The sequence below is a fragment of the Jaculus jaculus genome, chromosome 23, assembly GCF_020740685.1.
Source record: "Jaculus jaculus isolate mJacJac1 chromosome 23, mJacJac1.mat.Y.cur, whole genome shotgun sequence".
Classification (NCBI taxonomy): domain Eukaryota; kingdom Metazoa; phylum Chordata; class Mammalia; order Rodentia; family Dipodidae; genus Jaculus; species Jaculus jaculus.
The window spans coordinates 8,840,587-8,858,732 of NC_059124.1; the positions used below are offsets into that span (position 1 = coordinate 8,840,587).

The 18,146-nt window shown below is 49.9% G+C and overlaps 1 protein-coding gene across 1 annotated transcript in view; it reads right to left on the reverse strand.

Moving 5' to 3' along the window:
• Nucleotides 1-18,146, reverse strand: part of Vwf (von Willebrand factor) — a 167,817-nt gene that overhangs the window by 94,123 nt on the left and 55,548 nt on the right. The window contains exons 13-18 of the mRNA XM_045139643.1: nt 17,528-17,628; nt 15,201-15,396; nt 13,796-14,011; nt 11,392-11,632; nt 9,076-9,170; nt 3,258-3,418 (exon numbers count right to left, since the gene is read on the reverse strand). Coding sequence (XP_044995578.1) covers nt 3,258-3,418; nt 9,076-9,170; nt 11,392-11,632; nt 13,796-14,011; nt 15,201-15,396; nt 17,528-17,628 — 1,010 coding nt within the window. The remainder of the gene's footprint in view (nt 1-3,257; nt 3,419-9,075; nt 9,171-11,391; nt 11,633-13,795; nt 14,012-15,200; nt 15,397-17,527; nt 17,629-18,146) is intronic.

The window sequence follows — 18,146 nt, forward strand, 5'->3', positions numbered from 1 at the left end:
ATAAAAGACTTAGTTTGGGCTATATACTGAGTTCAAGGACAGCTTTGGCTACAAAATAAGACCCTATCTCCAAAAAAACATTTTTAAAAAGGGGCTGGAGAGATGGCTTAGCGGTTAAGCGCTTGCCTGTGAAGCCTAAGGACCCTGGTTCGAGGCTCGATTTCCCAGGACCCACGTTAGCCAGATGCACAAGGGGGCGCACGCATCTGGAGATCATTTGCAGCGGCTGGAGGCCCTGGCGCGCCCATTCTCTCTCTCTTTCTCTCCCTATGTGCCTCTTTCTCTGTCTGTCGCTCTCAAATAAATAAATAAAAATAAACAAAAAAATATTTTAAAAATTTGGGTTGTTGTTTAGTTCAACCCCCTCGTTTATGGACCCAGTAGGTTCTGAGAAGTCGGGGCCCGTGTGGGATAGCTGTGAATAACAGTTCACAATTACAATTCTTGGCTTTCCTCCGTGGGATTAGTTTATGACAGTGGTCACGCCACCACTCACGGAGCACCTCCACGCAATGGTCGCTATCTGTCATCTCTCATCTCTCCCCAGCCCTTCTAATCCCATTTTAAAGGTTACTAAAAGGATGAAGACTTTCTTGTTTAAGCAAACGTCAGGACAGGCAGTATCCCATTCCTCCGCCATGGCTTTTCCACGTAGCTTCTCCAGCGGCCACGTCTCATGGTGGAGCAGAGGTCTTCCAGCCTGAGCAGGTGCCAGGTCTGGGACGCTAAGAAAATTGGAGAGCTCCCACCCCGACCCCAACATTCTCAAACAGGCGCTTCTGGGGGGCTTTCGGTGGACGCTGAGACATGTGCTGAAACAGGAAAGGTGACGCTATGACTCAGAGAGGTCGGGCCGGGACCGGCCTCTGACGGCGTAAGTGCAGAACTTGAGTCAGTGTTCAGAAACGCTCACGGAAATTTGACAGTGTGACATGTGTCTGTTGAATGTGATGAATTTTGGGAGAACCCATATTTTGTATGTCTCCTTTCTGACAAAGGGAGGCAAGGCTGGAGGTGAGCCTATAGACCTATACATGGGCCCACAATCCCAGGCTGTATGGTTGCTTTTTGCTGTTTAATTTTTTTCTTAAAACCCACATTTACTGTATTTACAAGAACTTTGGTCCACAAAAGGTTGTAAATGTAAACTTGAGACCAGAGCCAGCAGCATGTGGTCATGAGGAGCTGAGGCACACAGTCTGTGAGCCAGCCTTGGTCACTTAGGAGTAACAATTGGAGCGAGTCCTGCAGTCCTGTGACATTTCCTGGCGTTTTCCTCTGGTTTTGTTTTGGTTTTGAGACAGGGTCTCTAGCCAAGGCTATCCTCAAACTCCCTGTGCAGTTGAGGATGAATTTGAACTTCTGATCCCCCTGCCTCCTTCCCCCTGAATGCTATAGGCACGTGTATACCACCATGCCCAGCTTATGTGGCACCAGGATGGCACCCAGGCTTCGTGGATGCTAGACAAGCACCCTACCAATGAGCTCTTCAAAATACTTTTGTGTATACCTTCCTCCCCTGGCATCATGCTGCAGCCCCATCCTCAACTCCCACAGAGGACAGGGAAACAGCACCTTCGAGCAAAACCCAAGCGAGGTGTTCCCAGCCCCCTTCTGTGTGTGCCGTGGCCAGGAACACGTGCCCCATGCCACAGCCGGCACAGCGCACCCATTCCACGCGTTACACGGGCTCTTCTCCGTTCCGCTGAGCCTGGCCTCGGGCAATTTGCACATTAGCTGGTATCCCAACAAGGCACGGGTGAAAATAACCTGACCCCTTCAATAAGAGCTTTTGTGTCTGTGATCCCCAACGGCGGAGGACAGAAGGCTCTCACTGGGAGCTCTTCTGACCTCAGGATAAGTGCCTGGGACTTCTGGGTGCCAAATGTGTGCCCACTACTCTATCCACGCCCTGTGTCTGATGTCTGCTCTCCACTTGGGATAGGAGACCATAATGTCATTTTCTAATATTTTAATTATTTATTTATGAGAGAGAGAGAGAGGGAGAGAGAGAATGGGCGCACCAGGGCCTCTAGCCACTGCATACGAACTCCAGACACGTGTGCCCCCTTGCGCACCTGGCTTACATGGGTCCTGGGGATTCGAACCCAGGTCCTCAGGCTTTGCAGGCGAATGCTGTAATCGCTAAGCCATTTCCCCAGCCCCCCATAATGTAATTTTGCAGTAATTAATATTTAAGACTACTGGAATTGTTCCCCCCCCCACACACACACACACAAAGTTAATGTAAAGAGGCCCTAACCCACTGGGCATGCTGGGGTACACCTGTAGTTCCAACTATTCAGGAGACTGGGGCAAGAGGATTACCTAAGCCTGGGAGTTTGAGAACAGCCTGAGCAACATAACGAAACATCATCTCAATTAAAAATAAGCAACGGAGGGGGGGGGTGCTGGAGGGATGGTTTAGTGGTTAAGGTGATTGCCTGCAAAGTCAAAGAACCCAGGTTCTATTTCCCAGAACCCACGTTAGCCACATGCACAAGGGGGCACATGCATCTAGAGTTCGTTTGCAGTGGCCGGAGGCCCTGGCATGCCCATTCTCTCTCTCTCTCCCTCTTTCTCTGTCAAATAAATAAATAAATATAAATAAAATATTTTTTAAAAAAAGAAAAAGAAAAGTCTAGAAGTTTCATTCTTCGGGGTGACAGTAGTAACAATATAAAGTATTTAATATAAAACTGGTCCAATGTTAGAGGCGAGATGCACACAGGAGCCCCGTGGCTGCCCACCGCGATGGCCTCGGGCTGTGCGTGACCCCCAGGTTCATTAGCAGCCTCAACCTCAGAGTCTTGGGACATGTGGTGCCGGCCAAGACCTCACAACTCACTTTACAGAGGTAGAAAGCCACGCCAGCCGGCTTAGTGGCATGGCAGCGACATCATCGTCTCGTCTCGAAAGAGAAAGTTAGAGACATATACGTGAATCATACGCAGATATGCGTGTGTTCTTCTAGGTTCACAGCCTGCAATGCCACCGTTGGGGCAAATGCCAGTAGAAACGCCTGCTTTGACATGTTAAGTATTTCGGAACGACTTTCTCTGCTTCCGAGGGTGGATCTGCGAGCCAAGAGCTGATGTTTCTGTCAGCTCCCATCACGATCTGCCCCAGACATTTCCTCACTAAACCCCTTCCCGTGTTTGGCGGCCGAAGCTGTCTGAACTACCCCGTCCCACTCTCGTTGCCCCCGCGCGTAACGGAAGGAAGGGAAGGCGCCCCCGCCCCATGCCGCGGCTCACCATGCCTGGTGGGCAAAGGCAGCCGGAGACGCAGCCCAGGCTCATGCATTCCAGGTCATAGTTCTGGCACGTCTTGGCACACTCCAGCCCTTCAGCCCGTGGGTTGTCAGCGGGGCACAGCAACATGACCATGGGTGGCCGACAGGACAGGCTCCTTTTGCCTTGAGAAGGGACAATGCGAGAAGTGGCCGGTGAAGCAGTGTCCATGGTTCACTGTCTGGCCACCCCCGTGCCATCACTCGCTTGAGAGACTCTGACCTGCCCAGCCTGCCAGGTTCCCCCGTGGGACCAGGTGGCAGCCTCATCTACGCTGGTGACTGGATCTCCCAGCCCCTCTTCACCCGGCTGCCCCAGATCGTACTAAATCGGGATGCACTGCAGAAATTTCCAGACCCAGGCTTTAGCAGATCTAAGTTTGGCTGCTAATTAGAAGCCTTGGTAAATGAGCCAAAGGATGCAATGATGGCAAGTCTGTTATGGGGAAAACCAACTGCTCTCTAACTGGACTGGAAGCCCGCTCCGTGGGAGGGAATATATGCCTGATAGTGAAAACCTATGACAGGGAGGCCATGATCCTTAGGGTTGTAACGTCCGCTGATGTCTGCTAAACGCATATATTATGCTCAGCAAACTTCTCAGTAAGCCCTTTTCTTAATGTTTACACCCACATAGTAATGCTACTCTCACTTTGGGTTAGAGAACCTTCTCTATTTTTTATTTTTCAAAAATTTTATTTATTTGCGGGCTGGAGAGATGGCTTAGCGGTTAAGCGCTTGCCTGTGAAGCCCAAGGACCCCGGTTCGAGGCTCCGTTCCCCAGGTCCCACGTTAGCCAGATGCACAAGGGGGCGCACGCGTCTGGAGTTCGTTTGCAGTGGCTGGAAGCCCTGGCGCGCCCATTCTCTCTCTCTCCCCCTATCTGTCTTTCTCCCTGTGTCTGTCGCTCTCAAATAAATAAATAAATAATGAACAACAAAAAAAAAATTAAAAATTTTATTTATTTGCAAGCAGAGAGAGAGAATGAAATGCCAGGGCCTCCAACCATTGCAAAGGAATTGAAGAAGCATTGCACCCCTTTGTGAGTATGGCTTTGTGTGGGGAATTGAACCTGGGTCGTTAGTCTTGGCAAGCAAACACCTTAACCATTGAGTCATCCTCCAGCCCTTTCTTTTTAATTTTTAAAATATTTTTTAAATTATTTATTTATTTATTTGAGAGCGACAGACACAGAGAGAAAGACAGATAGAGGAGAGAGAGAGAATGGGCGTGCCAGGGCTTCCAGCCTCTGCAAACGAACTCCAGATGCGTGCGCCCCCGTGTGCATCTGGCTAACGTGGGACCTGGGGAACCGAGCCTCGAACCAGGGTCCTTAGGCTTCACAGGCAAGCGCTTAACCGCTAAGCCATCTCTCCAGCCCTAATTTTTAAAATATTTTATTCCTTTTTTTTTTTTTTTTGAGGCAAGCCCAACAGACTGGTCTTTTGTTTAATGAGAGAGAGTGAGAGTGAGAGCTAGAGAGAGAGAGAGAGAGAAGAGACAGAACTGGTGTAGCAGGGCCTCCAGCCGCTGTAATCAAACTGCAGGCGCGTGTGCCACCTTGTGCACACGTGTGACCTTGCACATGCGCCACCTTTTGCATACGGCTTACACGGGTTACGGGGAGTTGAACATGGGTCCTTAGGCTTCACAGGCAAGTGCCCTAACCGTTAAGCCATCTTAGAGAACCTTCTCCGGGATGACTCAGAAGACACCATGTGGCTAGAGAGACGGCTTAATGGTAAAGATGCACAATGTGGCACATGTGTCTGGAGTTCATTTGGATGCCCTGGCATGCCCATTCCCCGCCCCCGCCCCCCCCCCCACATACACCACTGCCTCTTTCCTGCTCTCAAATAAATAAATAAATAAGTAATATTGTTTTTAAGGAAATGACAGAGGAGTGAGTGTTCAGCCCTGAAACATCTCTGTCACACCTTCCAAGGCTCAGGGTCCGATGCGGAAGAGGCGGCGGAAAGAATGTAAGAGCCAAAGGAAGGGTAGGACTCCTTACAACGTGCTCCTCCAGACACAAAATGGCCTGGATATCCATGACCTCACAGCGCCTGACACTACCTACACAAGACCCTCATAAGAGGAGGAAAAGATCATGACATCAAAATAAAAGAGAGACTGATTGAGAGGGGGAGGGGATATGATGGAGAGTGGAATTTCTAAGGGGAAACTTGGGGGAGGGAGAAAAATTACCGTGGGATATCGTTTACAATCATGGACGTTGTTAATTATAAGAAAATAAAAATTAGCCGGGCGTGGTGGCGCACGCCTTTAATCCCAGCACTCAGGAGGCAGAGGTAGGAGGATCGCCATGAGTTCAAGGCCACCCTGAGACTACAGAGTTAATTCCAGGTCAGCCTGGACCAGAGTGAGACCCTATCTCGAAAAACCAAAACAAATAAAAAATAAATAAATAAATAAAAATTAATTAATTAAAAATTTTGAAAAGAAGCCTTGGCAGAACCCGGTAGAACTCCTCGTGAGATGGTTACACACCTGATGGAAGAATGAAGGTCATCAGCCACAGAGCCTTCGCTCAAAGGCCAGCACTCCTGCCCTGGTCACGTGGGGGCAGCACTCCATCCCGGACTCCAGCCTCCCCTCCCTGCTAGTTCTCACGCGCTCCCCCAGCCGTCCAATCTACTACCCGTTTCCCATACCCACCTCTGTGATCTAGGAATGGGAACACGCCTCCCCCCAAAACCCCAACCCCCACAGGTCCACCCCTTGGTGCCCTGAAAGCTGTCAACTGTTCAGACTTTGGAACTTGGACCAAATGGCTCAAACCCTTGTTTGAGCCCACAAAATGCCCATGAAACAGAGGTAGTTGCCTACTTTGTTCCGTGACAGATGATCCTTCCTGTCACGTAATGGAGAGCAACAGCTGACTGGATAATGGTGACAGCAGATGGGAGTTACACCACCTTTCTTACAAAAACCTTAGTGTTGGGGCTGGGAAGATGGCTTAGTGGTTAAGGCGCTTGCCTGAAAAGCCTAAGGACGCAGGTTCATTTCCCAAGTACCTACGTAAAGCCAGATGCACAAAGTGGCACATGCCTCTGGAGTTTGTTTGCAATGGCTGGAGGCCCTGGTGTGTGCATTATCTCTCTATCTGCCTCTCTCTCTCTCTCTAATAAATAAATAAATATAGGCTGGGCATGGTGGTGTACAACTTTAATCCCCACACTTGGGAGGCAGAGGTAGGAGAATTGCAGTAAGTTCGAAGCCACCCTGAGACAACATAGTGAATTCCAGATCAGCTTGGGCTAAAGCAAGACCCTACTTTGAAAGACCAAAAAATAAAATAAAAATAAGATGTTAAAAAAAAAAAAACAACCTGGTGTGGGGGCTGGAGAGATGACTTAGTGATTAAGTCTTTGCCTGTGAAGCCTAAGAACCCTTGTTTAAAGCTCGATTCCCCAGGACCCACGTTAGCCAGATGCACAAGGGGGTGCATGAGTCTGGAGTTCGTTTGCAGTGGCTGGAGGTCCTGGCATGCCCATTCTCTCCCTCTCTCTCTCTCTCTCTCTCTCTCTCTCTCTGCCTCTTTCTCTGTCACTCTCAAATAAATAAATAAATAAAAAGAAAAATAAATTTTAAAAAACCTGGTGTGCATAATAGCCTATGCACTAGAAGCAAAGAAGCCAGGATTTTTATCTTTTTTTTTTTTTTCTTGCTCTAACATAGGCTAACTTGGACTTCACTGCATAATCTCAGGCTGGCCTTGAATTCATAGCAATCCTCCTACCCTGCCATCATTTTTTAATTTTTATTTATTTATTTGTTGAAGAGAGACAACGTAAGTATGGGCATACCAGGGGCTCTTACCGCTACAAACAAACTCCAAATGCATGCATCACTTTGTGCATCTGGCTTTACGTGGGTACTGGGGCCTTGAACCCAAGCCATCAGACTGTAAGCACTTTTAACCACTGGCCCATCTCCCCAGCCCTCAATCTGTTGTTTTGGTTTTTGTTTTTTTTTTTTTTTTTTTTTTTTTTTTTTTTTTTTTTTTTTTTGGTTTTTTGAGGTAGAGTCTCCCTCTAGCCCAGGCTGACGTGGAATTCACTGTATTCTCAAGGTGGCCTCAAACTCACAGCGATCCTCCTACCTCTGCCTCCCGAGTGCTGGGATTAAAGGTGTGTGCCACCACACCTGGCACAATCTTATTTTTATATGGAAATCTGTGTTAGAAAGCAGCAACCTCAAAATGAAGTGCAGAGAGTTCCCAGCATTTCCTGGCCTTGGATAGGATAATCCTGCTTCCCAGCCACTAGACCAGAAAACTCTATCTAAAAGACAGGATGCAACTCAAGTAGGTATCAGGAATGTCACGTGGGTGCAAGAAGAAAGAGGGGCAAGGAGGGCTGGAGAGATGGCTTAGTGGTTAAGCGCTTGCCTGTGAAGCCTAAGCACCCTGGTTCGAGGCTCGACTCTCCAGGACCCACATTAGCCAGATGCACAAGGGGGCGCACGTGTCTGGAGTTCGTTTGCAGTGGCTGGAGGCCCTGGCGTGCCCATTCTCTCTTTCTCTCTCTCTCTCTCTCTGTCACTCTCAAATAAATAAGAAATGAACAAAAAAAAGTTTAAAAGAAAAAAGAGGGACAAGGACTCCAAACCCGGATGCCACTCGTTCTGATGCCTTTTGAGCTACCCTCACGCGCCCGGGATCTTGGTTACAGTCATCAGGGAAGCAGAGCCTTGCCCAGGGCAAGATGGGAAGCGCAGTGACCTGAAACAGAGCTGGGCTACCTGGGAAGGAGTCGCAGGGGGCGTGAGAGGGAGAGGGGTTAAGCTGGACGTTGAAAGAGCCCATCATGTCCCTCCCACTGGCCAACTCCTTTCTAAGCAAGCCCCATCGTTTTGGAAGCAAATAAAGACTCTATGATCTATCAATACCACCCCCAGCCCCCTCCAAGCACAGGTGGCCCCTCTGTCTTAGGTCTTGTCTTGAAACAGTCCCACAACAGTTAGAACCTTCAGGATGGGAGGAACTGACCCAAACTCCTCTTCTTTAAAATCCATCTGAGGGGTTTTCTAACAGGTGGCCTCATCAACATGTCCACGGGAAACACGAGGCCATCAAGAGCAATGTCGACAACATGAGGCCACCAACATGGGCTGGACAGATGGCTTAGTGGTTAAGGTGCTTGCCTTTGAAGCCTAAGGACCCTGGTTTGATTCCCCAGTATCCACGTAAGCCAGAGGCACAGGGAGGCAGATGCACTGGAGTTCATCTGCAGTGACTGGAGGCCCTGACGTGCCCATCCTCTCCTCTCTCTCCCTCCCTCTCTCTCTGTCTTTATCTGTCAAGATAAATAAATTTAATTAAATTTAAAGGGAAGGAAGATGGGCTGGAGAGATGGCTTAGCCTAAAGACCCCGGTTCGAGGCTCGGTTCCCCAGGTCCCACGTTAGCCAGATGCACCAGGGGGCGCACGCGTCTGGAGTTCGTTTGCAGAGGCTGGAAGCCCTGGCGCGCCCATTTTCTCTCTCTCCCCCTCTATCTATCTTTCTCTCTGTGTCTGTCGCTCTCAAATAGATAAATAAAAATTAATAAATAAATAAAGGGAAGAAAGAGACTTTATTATTACAAGCAATGCAAAGGTATGCCTGAAAGTCGCTGTCACACACGGGGAGGAGCCATGGCAAACCTAAGCCGAGTCAGTCTGGACTCACGTGCACATCAGACAGGGTGGACCAGCCCCCTTCCCCCCCCCACCGAGGACAGGGTGTGCAGCAGGGAAAAGCCCGCCCCCCGGGACTCACTGCGGTGTGTCAGGGGACTGCCTAGGACAGCGTCCGGCAACAGACTCCCTGGGACCCCACTCGAGGTGCAGTGCATGAAGCCATCCTCACAGTAGCTGCAAGAAGAAAGGAGAAATATTGCACAGGAGTTGCTGCGCCTGCTGTCCCACGCAGACCCAAGCTTGGGGTGCTGAGGCAACCTCTCGTAAAATATATTTCAAGTTTGGCCGGGCGTGGTGGCGCACGCCTTGAATCCCAGCACTCGGGAGGCAGAGGGAGGAGGATCGCTGTGAGTTCGAGGCCACCCTGAGAGTACAGAGTGAATTCCAGGTCAGCCTGGGCTAGAGGGAGACCCCACCTCGAAAAAACCAAAAAATAAAAATAAAAATTTAAATCCCTGAAAAAATGGTATAAAAAGATCATACCTTGGCATAACAAAGACTATGTCACCAACCCAGAAGCCAACGTCATAGGGAATGGATAGCTATGAAAGCACCTCTTCTACAATCAGGAATGAGACAAGGATGTCCATTCTTCCTGTTCCTATTCAATGCAGTATTGGCATCTTAGCCGAAGCAATAGGGCAAAAGAAAGAAATACAGGGCTACAAACAGGAAAAAAAATAACTCAAATAATATCTATGTGCACAGAGTATTATCCTATACTTAGAAGTCCATGAAGACTTGTGTCAAAAGATTTTAGACTTGGGCTGGAGAAATGGCTTAGAGATTAAGGCGCTTGCCTGCAAAACCTGAAGACCTAGGTTGGATTCCCCAGTACCCACATAAAGCCAGATGCACAAAGCGGTCATGTTTTTTTGTGTTTGTTTGCAGTGGCTGCTGTGCCCATTCTCTCTGTCTGTCTCCTTCACTGCTTACAAATAAATAAAATAAAAATTAAAACAAAGATTTCAGACTTGATAAACAAGTTTATCAAAGTAGCAAGATGTTTTTAAAAATCACTGCATGCCGGGTGTGGTGGCGCATGCCTTTAATGCCAGCACTCAGGAGGCAGAGGTACGAGGATTGCCGTGAGTTCAAAGCCATCCTGAGACTCCATAGTGAATTCCAAGTCAGCCTGGACTAGAATGAAACCCTACCTAGAAAAAAAAAATCAATGTATAGGGCTCAAGAAATGGCTTAGTGGTTAAGACGCTTGCCTGCAAAGGCAAAGGACCTCAGTTTGATTCCCCAGGACCCATGTCAGCCAAATGCACAAAGTGGCACATGTGTCTGGAGTTCATTTGCAGTGGCTGGAAGCCCTGGTGTGCCCATTCTCTCTCTCTCTCTCTCTCTATCTATCTCTCTCTCTCTCTCTGTGTGTTCCTCTTTCCCTCTCTCAAATAAATACATAAAAATAAATTTTTTTAAAAGTTTTAATTTTAAAAATGCCTGAATTTATTTAAAAAAAAATTTTAAATCACTGTATAAAACTCATTAGCTCCCTATATATCAGTAATAAACCAGTGGAAAAAAATTAATAAGTCAATCCAATTTGCAATAGCCTCAAAAATAGTTTTCAAAGAAAACCTAACCGCAGAAGTGAAAGAAAACTATTAAACACTGATGACAGAGGTTGAAGAAAATAAGAGCAGATGCTGAAAACTTCCTGTTCAGGGATTGGCAGACTTAATATTATGAAGAAGCCATATGATATCAACAGTGATCTATCGTTTCAGTGCAATGTCCATGATAATTTCAGAGACATTCTTCACAGAAAGAGGAAAAAGAAAACTATAAAATTCATATAGAAGACAAAAGACCCTGAGTAGGGGCTGAAGAGATGGCTTAGTGGTTAAGCGCTTGCCTATGAAGCCTAAGGACTCCGGTTCGAGGCTCAATTCCCCAGGACCCACGTTAGCCAGATGCACAAGGGGGCACACACGTCTGGAGTTCGTTTGCGGAGGCTGGAGGCCCTGGTGCACCCATTCTTGCTCTCTTTCTCCCTGCCTCTTTCTCTCTCTGTCACTCTCAAATAAATAAAAATAAACAAAACGTAGTTTAAAAAAAAAAAAAAAAGACCCTTCGTAGCTTAAGTCATGTTAGCCAAAAGAAAAAAAAAAAAAAGCAATAGTGAAGTTATCACCATATCTGCTCTGCAAGCTCCTGGCATGGGAATCCCTCCCCCTGCTGGTCAGCATGCTCCTGGCGCAGGAAGGGAAGTGGAGGCTTGGGTAAGAGCTCTGCCCTGACTTGGAACACGAGTCTGGACAAGTCACTCTACCCACCCGCAACGCCAGGACGGCTTGAATGGTCATCTTCCTCCCTGCTCTGCCACTTCGGAAGCACCATGCTCCCGGGCACACAAGCCCGGAGCCTCCAGCCTGCTTGCACGTACCACATGGTGTGATGATCTGAGAAGATGTCTCCGGGCTGGAAGATCTCGCCATCGTAGTAACAGGGGCACTGGGCCTTGGGCACACAGTCCCCCCTTTCGTCCTGGTAAAGGCCGGGCGGGCAGAAGCAGCCCTCAAGACAGTCATCGTCGCACTCCTCATCCGGGTAAGACAGGGAGCGACAGGTCAGGTTGCAGGGCGCCCCACACTGCTGGAACACGTGGCCCTGCGGGCAGCTCAGCGCTACAGAAAGGAGAGGAAGGAGAGAAGGTGTCAGCGGAAACTCAGGGCCACAAGGACAAATGCGGCATCACCCCTTGCCACAGTTCCCTCCCACTTTCAGTAAAAGTGCATTTTTTTTCAGGATGCACGCAGTCTCCCCTTTAACCAGAGAGCACATGCCTTCATCACCCATGAAAGTACCAAACCTAGGGCCAAGCAGAAGTCCAGGGAGGTCTAAGCACTTTTTAAAGTGATGGGCAGGGGCCGCACTGTGACAGTTCTCGGTCACCTGCTGTGGCCCTGGCTCTTCACTGCTCTTTAAGCTTAGCTCAGTGGATTTTTCTCTCACTAGCCCTCGACAACCTAAGCCTCAGACACTGGAAGTTGAGCTGTGATCAGTGTGGCGGATTGACTAGATGGCCTCTAATATATTCAGTGTTTTATTGGTTTGTAGTTTGCATCTGCAGCCACCTGGCTGGAGGAGGTGTCACTGGGTGGACTGTAAGGTGTGCTGGTGGGTTTGAGATTCCAATCTAGAGATGCGCAAAGTGCCTAGTTCTGCCTGGACTTCCTGAAGTGTGCTGTGCTGTGTGGCTTTTGGCTTTTAGACTTGTGGCTTCTCTCTCTGCTTGGCCCTGTGAAGGCAGGCTGGCTTCTTCTGCCATTATGGAATTCCCCCTGGGTCTGTAAGCCTCAGTAAATATCCCTTCCTCCATGACTGTGCCTGGTCTGGACGTTCATCTCAGCAGACCTGAGGCTGTCTGCTACAATCAGGCATCTGCAAGGGAACCAGAGGCAACATTTAAACGGAGCCCTCTGCAGCCCTAAAGAGCATTCACTGAACTACTCCACTTCAAATAGGAATCAGTCACAGTCCAACCCTGCTGGATACTCCTTACTTTTCCACTTCCTTCCTCCTTGCTGGTGTGAAGACATACCTCCAGTGCTCTGCTCCTGCCATACTTTCCCCTCCACAATGGGCATTTCCCCTCAAAAGTATAGGCTGAAGCCAGGCCAAATGAGCCAACGGGTGCAATAGTGGCATGTCTGTCGTGGTGGAAACCAACTGCCCTCCAATTGGACTAGAGACCTGCTCCATTGGAGGGAATACATCCCTGATACTGAAAAGCTGCAACAGGGGTAGTCATGAGCCCTAGGGGTGTAACATCTGCTGCTGTCTGGCTAAATGTATATACTATGCTCATCAAACTGCCCAGTAAGCACTTCTCTTAATGTTTATACCCTTATATTAATGCTACTCTCACTTTTGGTAGAGAATCTTCTCTTTTCAGATGGCAGTGACCTTGGGATGACTCAGAACGTATCATGGTGCTGGAAAGAAGTGACAGGAGTGCTCAGCACTGCAATATCTCTATCACACCCTCCAAGGTTCAGGGTCCATTGTAGAAGAGATGGCGGAAAGAATGCAAGAGCCAAAGGAAGGGTAGGACTCCTTACAACATGCTTCCCCCAGACACAAAATGGCCTGGATATCCATGACCTCACAGTGCCTGACACTGCCTACACAAGACCATCATAAGAGGAGGAAAAGATGATGACATCAAAATAAAAGAGAGACTGATTGAGAAAGGGAAGGGATATGATGGAGAGTGGGGTTTCAAAGGGGAAAGTGGGGAGAGGGAGGGAACTACCACTGGATATTGTTTACAATCATGGAAGTTGTTAATAAAAAAAAAATTAAATGCTGTGTGCCAAGAAAAGGAAACTTTTAAGTTCACACCTCTCACTTGCCGAGCACTCAGCAAGTGACACTGTAGGAAGAACAGCAACAAACCAAACAAGGGCACACTCTCGTCACTACCTGACCACAGTGTGGCAGCAGAGACCAGCGCCGGTGACCGGAAGCTACTGGTACCAAAGCCCAAGGACAGCAGTGGCACTCTGCAACTTTGCCAGTCTTTATACCGTGCCAGAGACCTGGCAGAGACAAAAGATTAGCGCCTGCATTTCTGCTGAAGGGCCTCTTCATTCCCTTGGGCCTGGGGAGGATGGACGGTTCCACAACCTGACCATACATGGAATGAACACCACGGGGCACCAGTCGCTGGCAATCTTTGCCTGGCAGGGGTGCCAACCTCCTGGGACCCTGCAGTAGGGGGTTTCCAAGACCACACAGGCGTCAGCAGGGCCCCTGGGCACATCGTGGTTAGGGGGGCAACTCACCACAGAAGTCTGGCTCACGCCACCCGATGTGTATGCCTCTCCGGGCACAGGCCTGGGCATAGCTGGCCACGGCGCTGCACAGGCAATCCCGGCCGTCGGCGCAGGAGCAGACGTCGAAGCGGCAGTTCTGCACAAAGGGCCCAGGGCCCAGGGCGCGGTGGCAGGTCTCGAACTTGGAGGACGTCAACAGTGCACACGCCTCCTCGGCAAACTTGGCTGTGGGGGGTGGGGAGGAGGGTAGGAGAGAGCAGCCAGCTCAGGATGGCAGGGCCCTGTCACACCACCCACCCACACCCCTAAAAAAGTGGCATGGGGGCTGGCAAGATGGCTTAGCGGTTAAATGCTTGCCTGTGAAGCCTAAGGACCCCGGTTCGAGGCTCGATTCCCCAGGTCCCACGTTAGCCAGATGCACAAGGGGGCGCACACGTCTGGAGTTCATTTGCAGTGGCTGGAGGCCCTGGCATGCCCATTCTCTCTCTCCCCCCCCCCTTTTTCTGTCTATCACTCTTAAATAAATAAATAAAAATAAAACAAAAACTTTAAAAACAATCTTTAAAAAAAAAAGTGGCATGGGCTCCCTTCCTGAACAGAAAAAAAAACAAAATAAATATCTGAGCACTCAGCTAATTTCTGGCATCTGTGGGCAACTTATCACACTAACTAAATTTGGCTCCAATGATATGAAACAGTCTTCTCTGGCCTCCACATATGCATACATGCATAAAAGCTTGCATGCACATTACATACAAATGCTGTGGGCTGGAGAGATAGATGGCTTAGCGGTTAAGCGCTTGCCTTTGGAGCTTAAGGACTCTGGTTCGAGACTCAATTCCCCAGGATCCTCGTTAGCCAGATGCACAAGGGGGCGCACACATCTGGGCTGGAGGCCCTGGCATGCCTATTCATTCTCTCTCTCTCTCTCTCTCTCTCTCTGCCTTTCTCTCTGTGTCTATCTCTCTCAAATAGATAAATAAAAAATGAATAAAAAAAACAAATGCTGTGTGCCCCAAGCCCCCAACCCCCCCCCAAAAAAAATTATACCACTGGCCAGGGAGAAAGTGGCCATAAGGTGGCACTGGGTAAGAGTGGGAAGCTAACGAGAGCTGAACCGCTGCTGCACATAGTTAAGTCTGCCCAAGGCCACCGTGGTGCTTTTATCCCGTGCTGATCTCCTGCACCAGTGGCTCCTACAGGTTTTTTTCCTGGCAGAAACTATGCACTGGTCCCTTCCCTGGGCTTTGCAGGGTCTGCAACAGAGATGTGATCCCAGGACGCAGGTGATCCCATGCTTGATGGTTAAAGTAAAGGGCCCACCCAAGCCCTCCTCTGCGTCCTGCCCCTGGGAGCCCCTGGGAGTCTCATGGAATGCTCCAGAGCCGGGGAGGGCATCCCCAGCACGGCATACTCAGGCGCGGGTTCAGGCTGCACGGGTCGCTGGGCTGCCTGGCCAGGTCCTGGCAGTCGGCGCGCAGCTTCCAGGCGTTGCCGAAGTCCACCACCAGGGCCTCCGCCAGCCCCGCGGGCGTGAGGAAGTCATCGCCCCTGTCGCCGTTGTAATTCCCGCACAGGCCGCAGGTCTTCCCGGCGTAGACTGGGGACAGCTGCAAGGGGGAAAAGCCATTGCAGTCAGTCAAAGAGACCTGTGGACAATGGCTAAGCAGGAGACAGGAAAACCAGCAGGCTGCCAGCCGTTCATCCTTGCTGTCCTGCCATAGGCCAGAGGGTTTCTAAGAATGACCTAGAGATGGCTTAGCGGTGAAGGCATTTGCCTGCAAAGCCAAAGGTCTTCGGTTTGATTCCCCAGGACTCATGTGAGCCCAACGAACAAGGTGGTGCATGTGTCTGGAGTTCGTTTGCAGTGGCTGGAGGCCCTGGCATGCCCATTCTCTCTCTCTCTCTCTCTCTCTCTCTCAAATAAATAAATAATAAAATTAAGAAATAAAATAAAAACCAGATGTGGTGGCACACGCCTTTAATCTCAGCACTCGGGAGGCAGAGGTAGGAGGATCGCCATGAGTTCGAGGCCACCCTGAGACAACATAGTGAATTCCAGGTCAGCCTGAGCTAGAGTGAGACCCTACCTCAAAAAACCAAAAAAAAAAAAAAAGTAACTATAAAAGAAAAGAATGACCTAGTCACTTAAAGGTAGAGCTATTGGGACTGAACCTGTGAGCTCTCTGCCTCCGTGCCAGTCAGTGGAGACGAGCTAAGGCCACTCCTGGAGAGTGGTGCACACTCAACCACCCTGAGACTACACAGTCAATTCCCTATCAGCCTGAGCTAGTATGAGATCCTACCTCGGAAAAACAAGAAAAAAAAGAGTTTAGTTTGTTAATGTCTGCTAGGCTAAGTTTATTGCTAAATGAGTTAGGACATACATGTTTCTTAACGTCTCTGCTTTAATGGTTTTGCTACTTTGAGACAGGGTCTTGCTACTTTTTTTTAGATCAGGCTCGTCTAGAACTCACCCTGTAGTCCAAGCTGACCATGAACTCACAGAAATCTTCCTTCCTCAGCCTCCTTGAGTGCAAGGATTATAAGCGTATGCCTCCACACCCAGCTCTCGTTGAACTTTCATCTGGGGGATGTGTGTGTGTAAACCCTCATTAAAAATCTTGGGGACCTCAATATTTTTTTATTTTAGAGAGAGACAGACAGAGAGGGAGAGAGAATTGGTGCACCAGAGCCTCAGCCATTGCAATCAAACTCCAGACGCTTGCGTCACCAAGTGGGCATGTGCGACCTTGCGCTTGCCTCACCTTTGTGCCTGGCTAATGTGGAATCTGGAGAGAGGTTGAACATGGGTCCTTAGGCTTCACAGGCCATCTCTCCAGCCTGACCTCAATCATTTTTTGCTCATTTTTTATTTATTTGAGAGCGACAGAGAGAGAATGAACTCCAGATGCGTGCACCCCCCCTTGTGCATCTGGCTAACGTGGGTCCTGGGGAATGGAGCCTCGAACCGAGGTCCTTAGGCTTCACAGGCAGGTGCCTAACCACTAAGCCATCTCTCCATCCCCTCAATCATTTTTAACAGGGCAACAGCACCCTGAGACCAGGCCTAACGGGTAGACGCCATCCAGAGAGCTAAGCCACACTGCAGCATGACGGGGCACGTGGCCATACGCTACTGGTGGCTTGCCACTGCCCACCCTCGGCTGTGTCCCTCATGAAACAGCAGTAGTGACACCTGTCCCGTCCCCCCACCCCACCAAGCCCCCCGCGAGAGACTCGACAAAGTTGGCAGCTGAACGGAAGCCCGGCGGAGCCTGCATCGATGCTATGCAACGTGATTCTAGAACCTCAGAGAGAAGAAGATATGGGCCGAGTGACGAACGTGGGAGATCTCTGGGTGACCATTCCCAGACGGGGCACAGGCGGGACACGGAGTCCAAAATTGTTAATCTTCCCTTGTGCCTACAGCGGGCACTCTGGGAACGCCCTGCTCCCAGGCCTTGACCCGCAAAGCTGCCTTGTCGCCAGCCTGACAGGGCACCCACATTCCATCCTGGATAGCCAAGGCCCCGAAGGGAGAACCTCCAGGGCCACCAGGAACACCCAGAAAACAAACGCCAGCTTTCCACAGACAAGAGGACCCTGTTCGGCACCCTGGGGGTGCAGGGGTTGAGGAGGAAGGAATTCTCCCGCCACACAAAGCCATTCTGCCCAGAGCACAAGGGGCACTTTGTAAGGGCCAGGCTCCGGACAGGCTGGAGCCGGGCAAGGGACTACCTTCACCAGCAGGCGTCCACGGCCGTCCCAGTCCAGCTGCAGGTCCTCCCCGTAGCTGAGGCGTACAGAGGACATCATCACCTGCCGGATGCGGAGGTCACCTGGAAGGCAGCAGCAGAGCATATAGGCTATCCCATGTGGGAGAGGGACAGGAGGTGATAAGCAAGTGTATTTGGGGTAGAGGAGATGTCTCCAAAGTGCTGTGGCAATGGACAGCAAGAAGTTAAGAGGCAGATGAGTGTCCATGAGACTAAAGGCCAGGGTGGAGCGGAGAGTGTGGAGAGCCCTGCCCCCCCCAGGGTCTCTGTAGACAGAGACAAATGGGGTCCTGCAAGGGCCTTCGTTCTCCCCTGAAACTTGTAATTCTCCTTATGGCCACACGAGAGAGGCAAAGGGTCTTGACTTGAAGCCGGTGCCAGGACTAAGGGATCTGTTTATCACCGAACCTGACGCCTTGAGCTTGCCTGGGCCCCTGCTGGCTTCCAGGTTGCTTTATCCTCCTGGGCCCTTGATGCTGTGTGCAAAGCTCAATATAGCAGAGCTTGCTGCTGCGGGACGGTGGAGACCAGACGGGTGCACACGCCTTGCCCCGGCAGAAACCATCAGGCCTTGGTGAGTC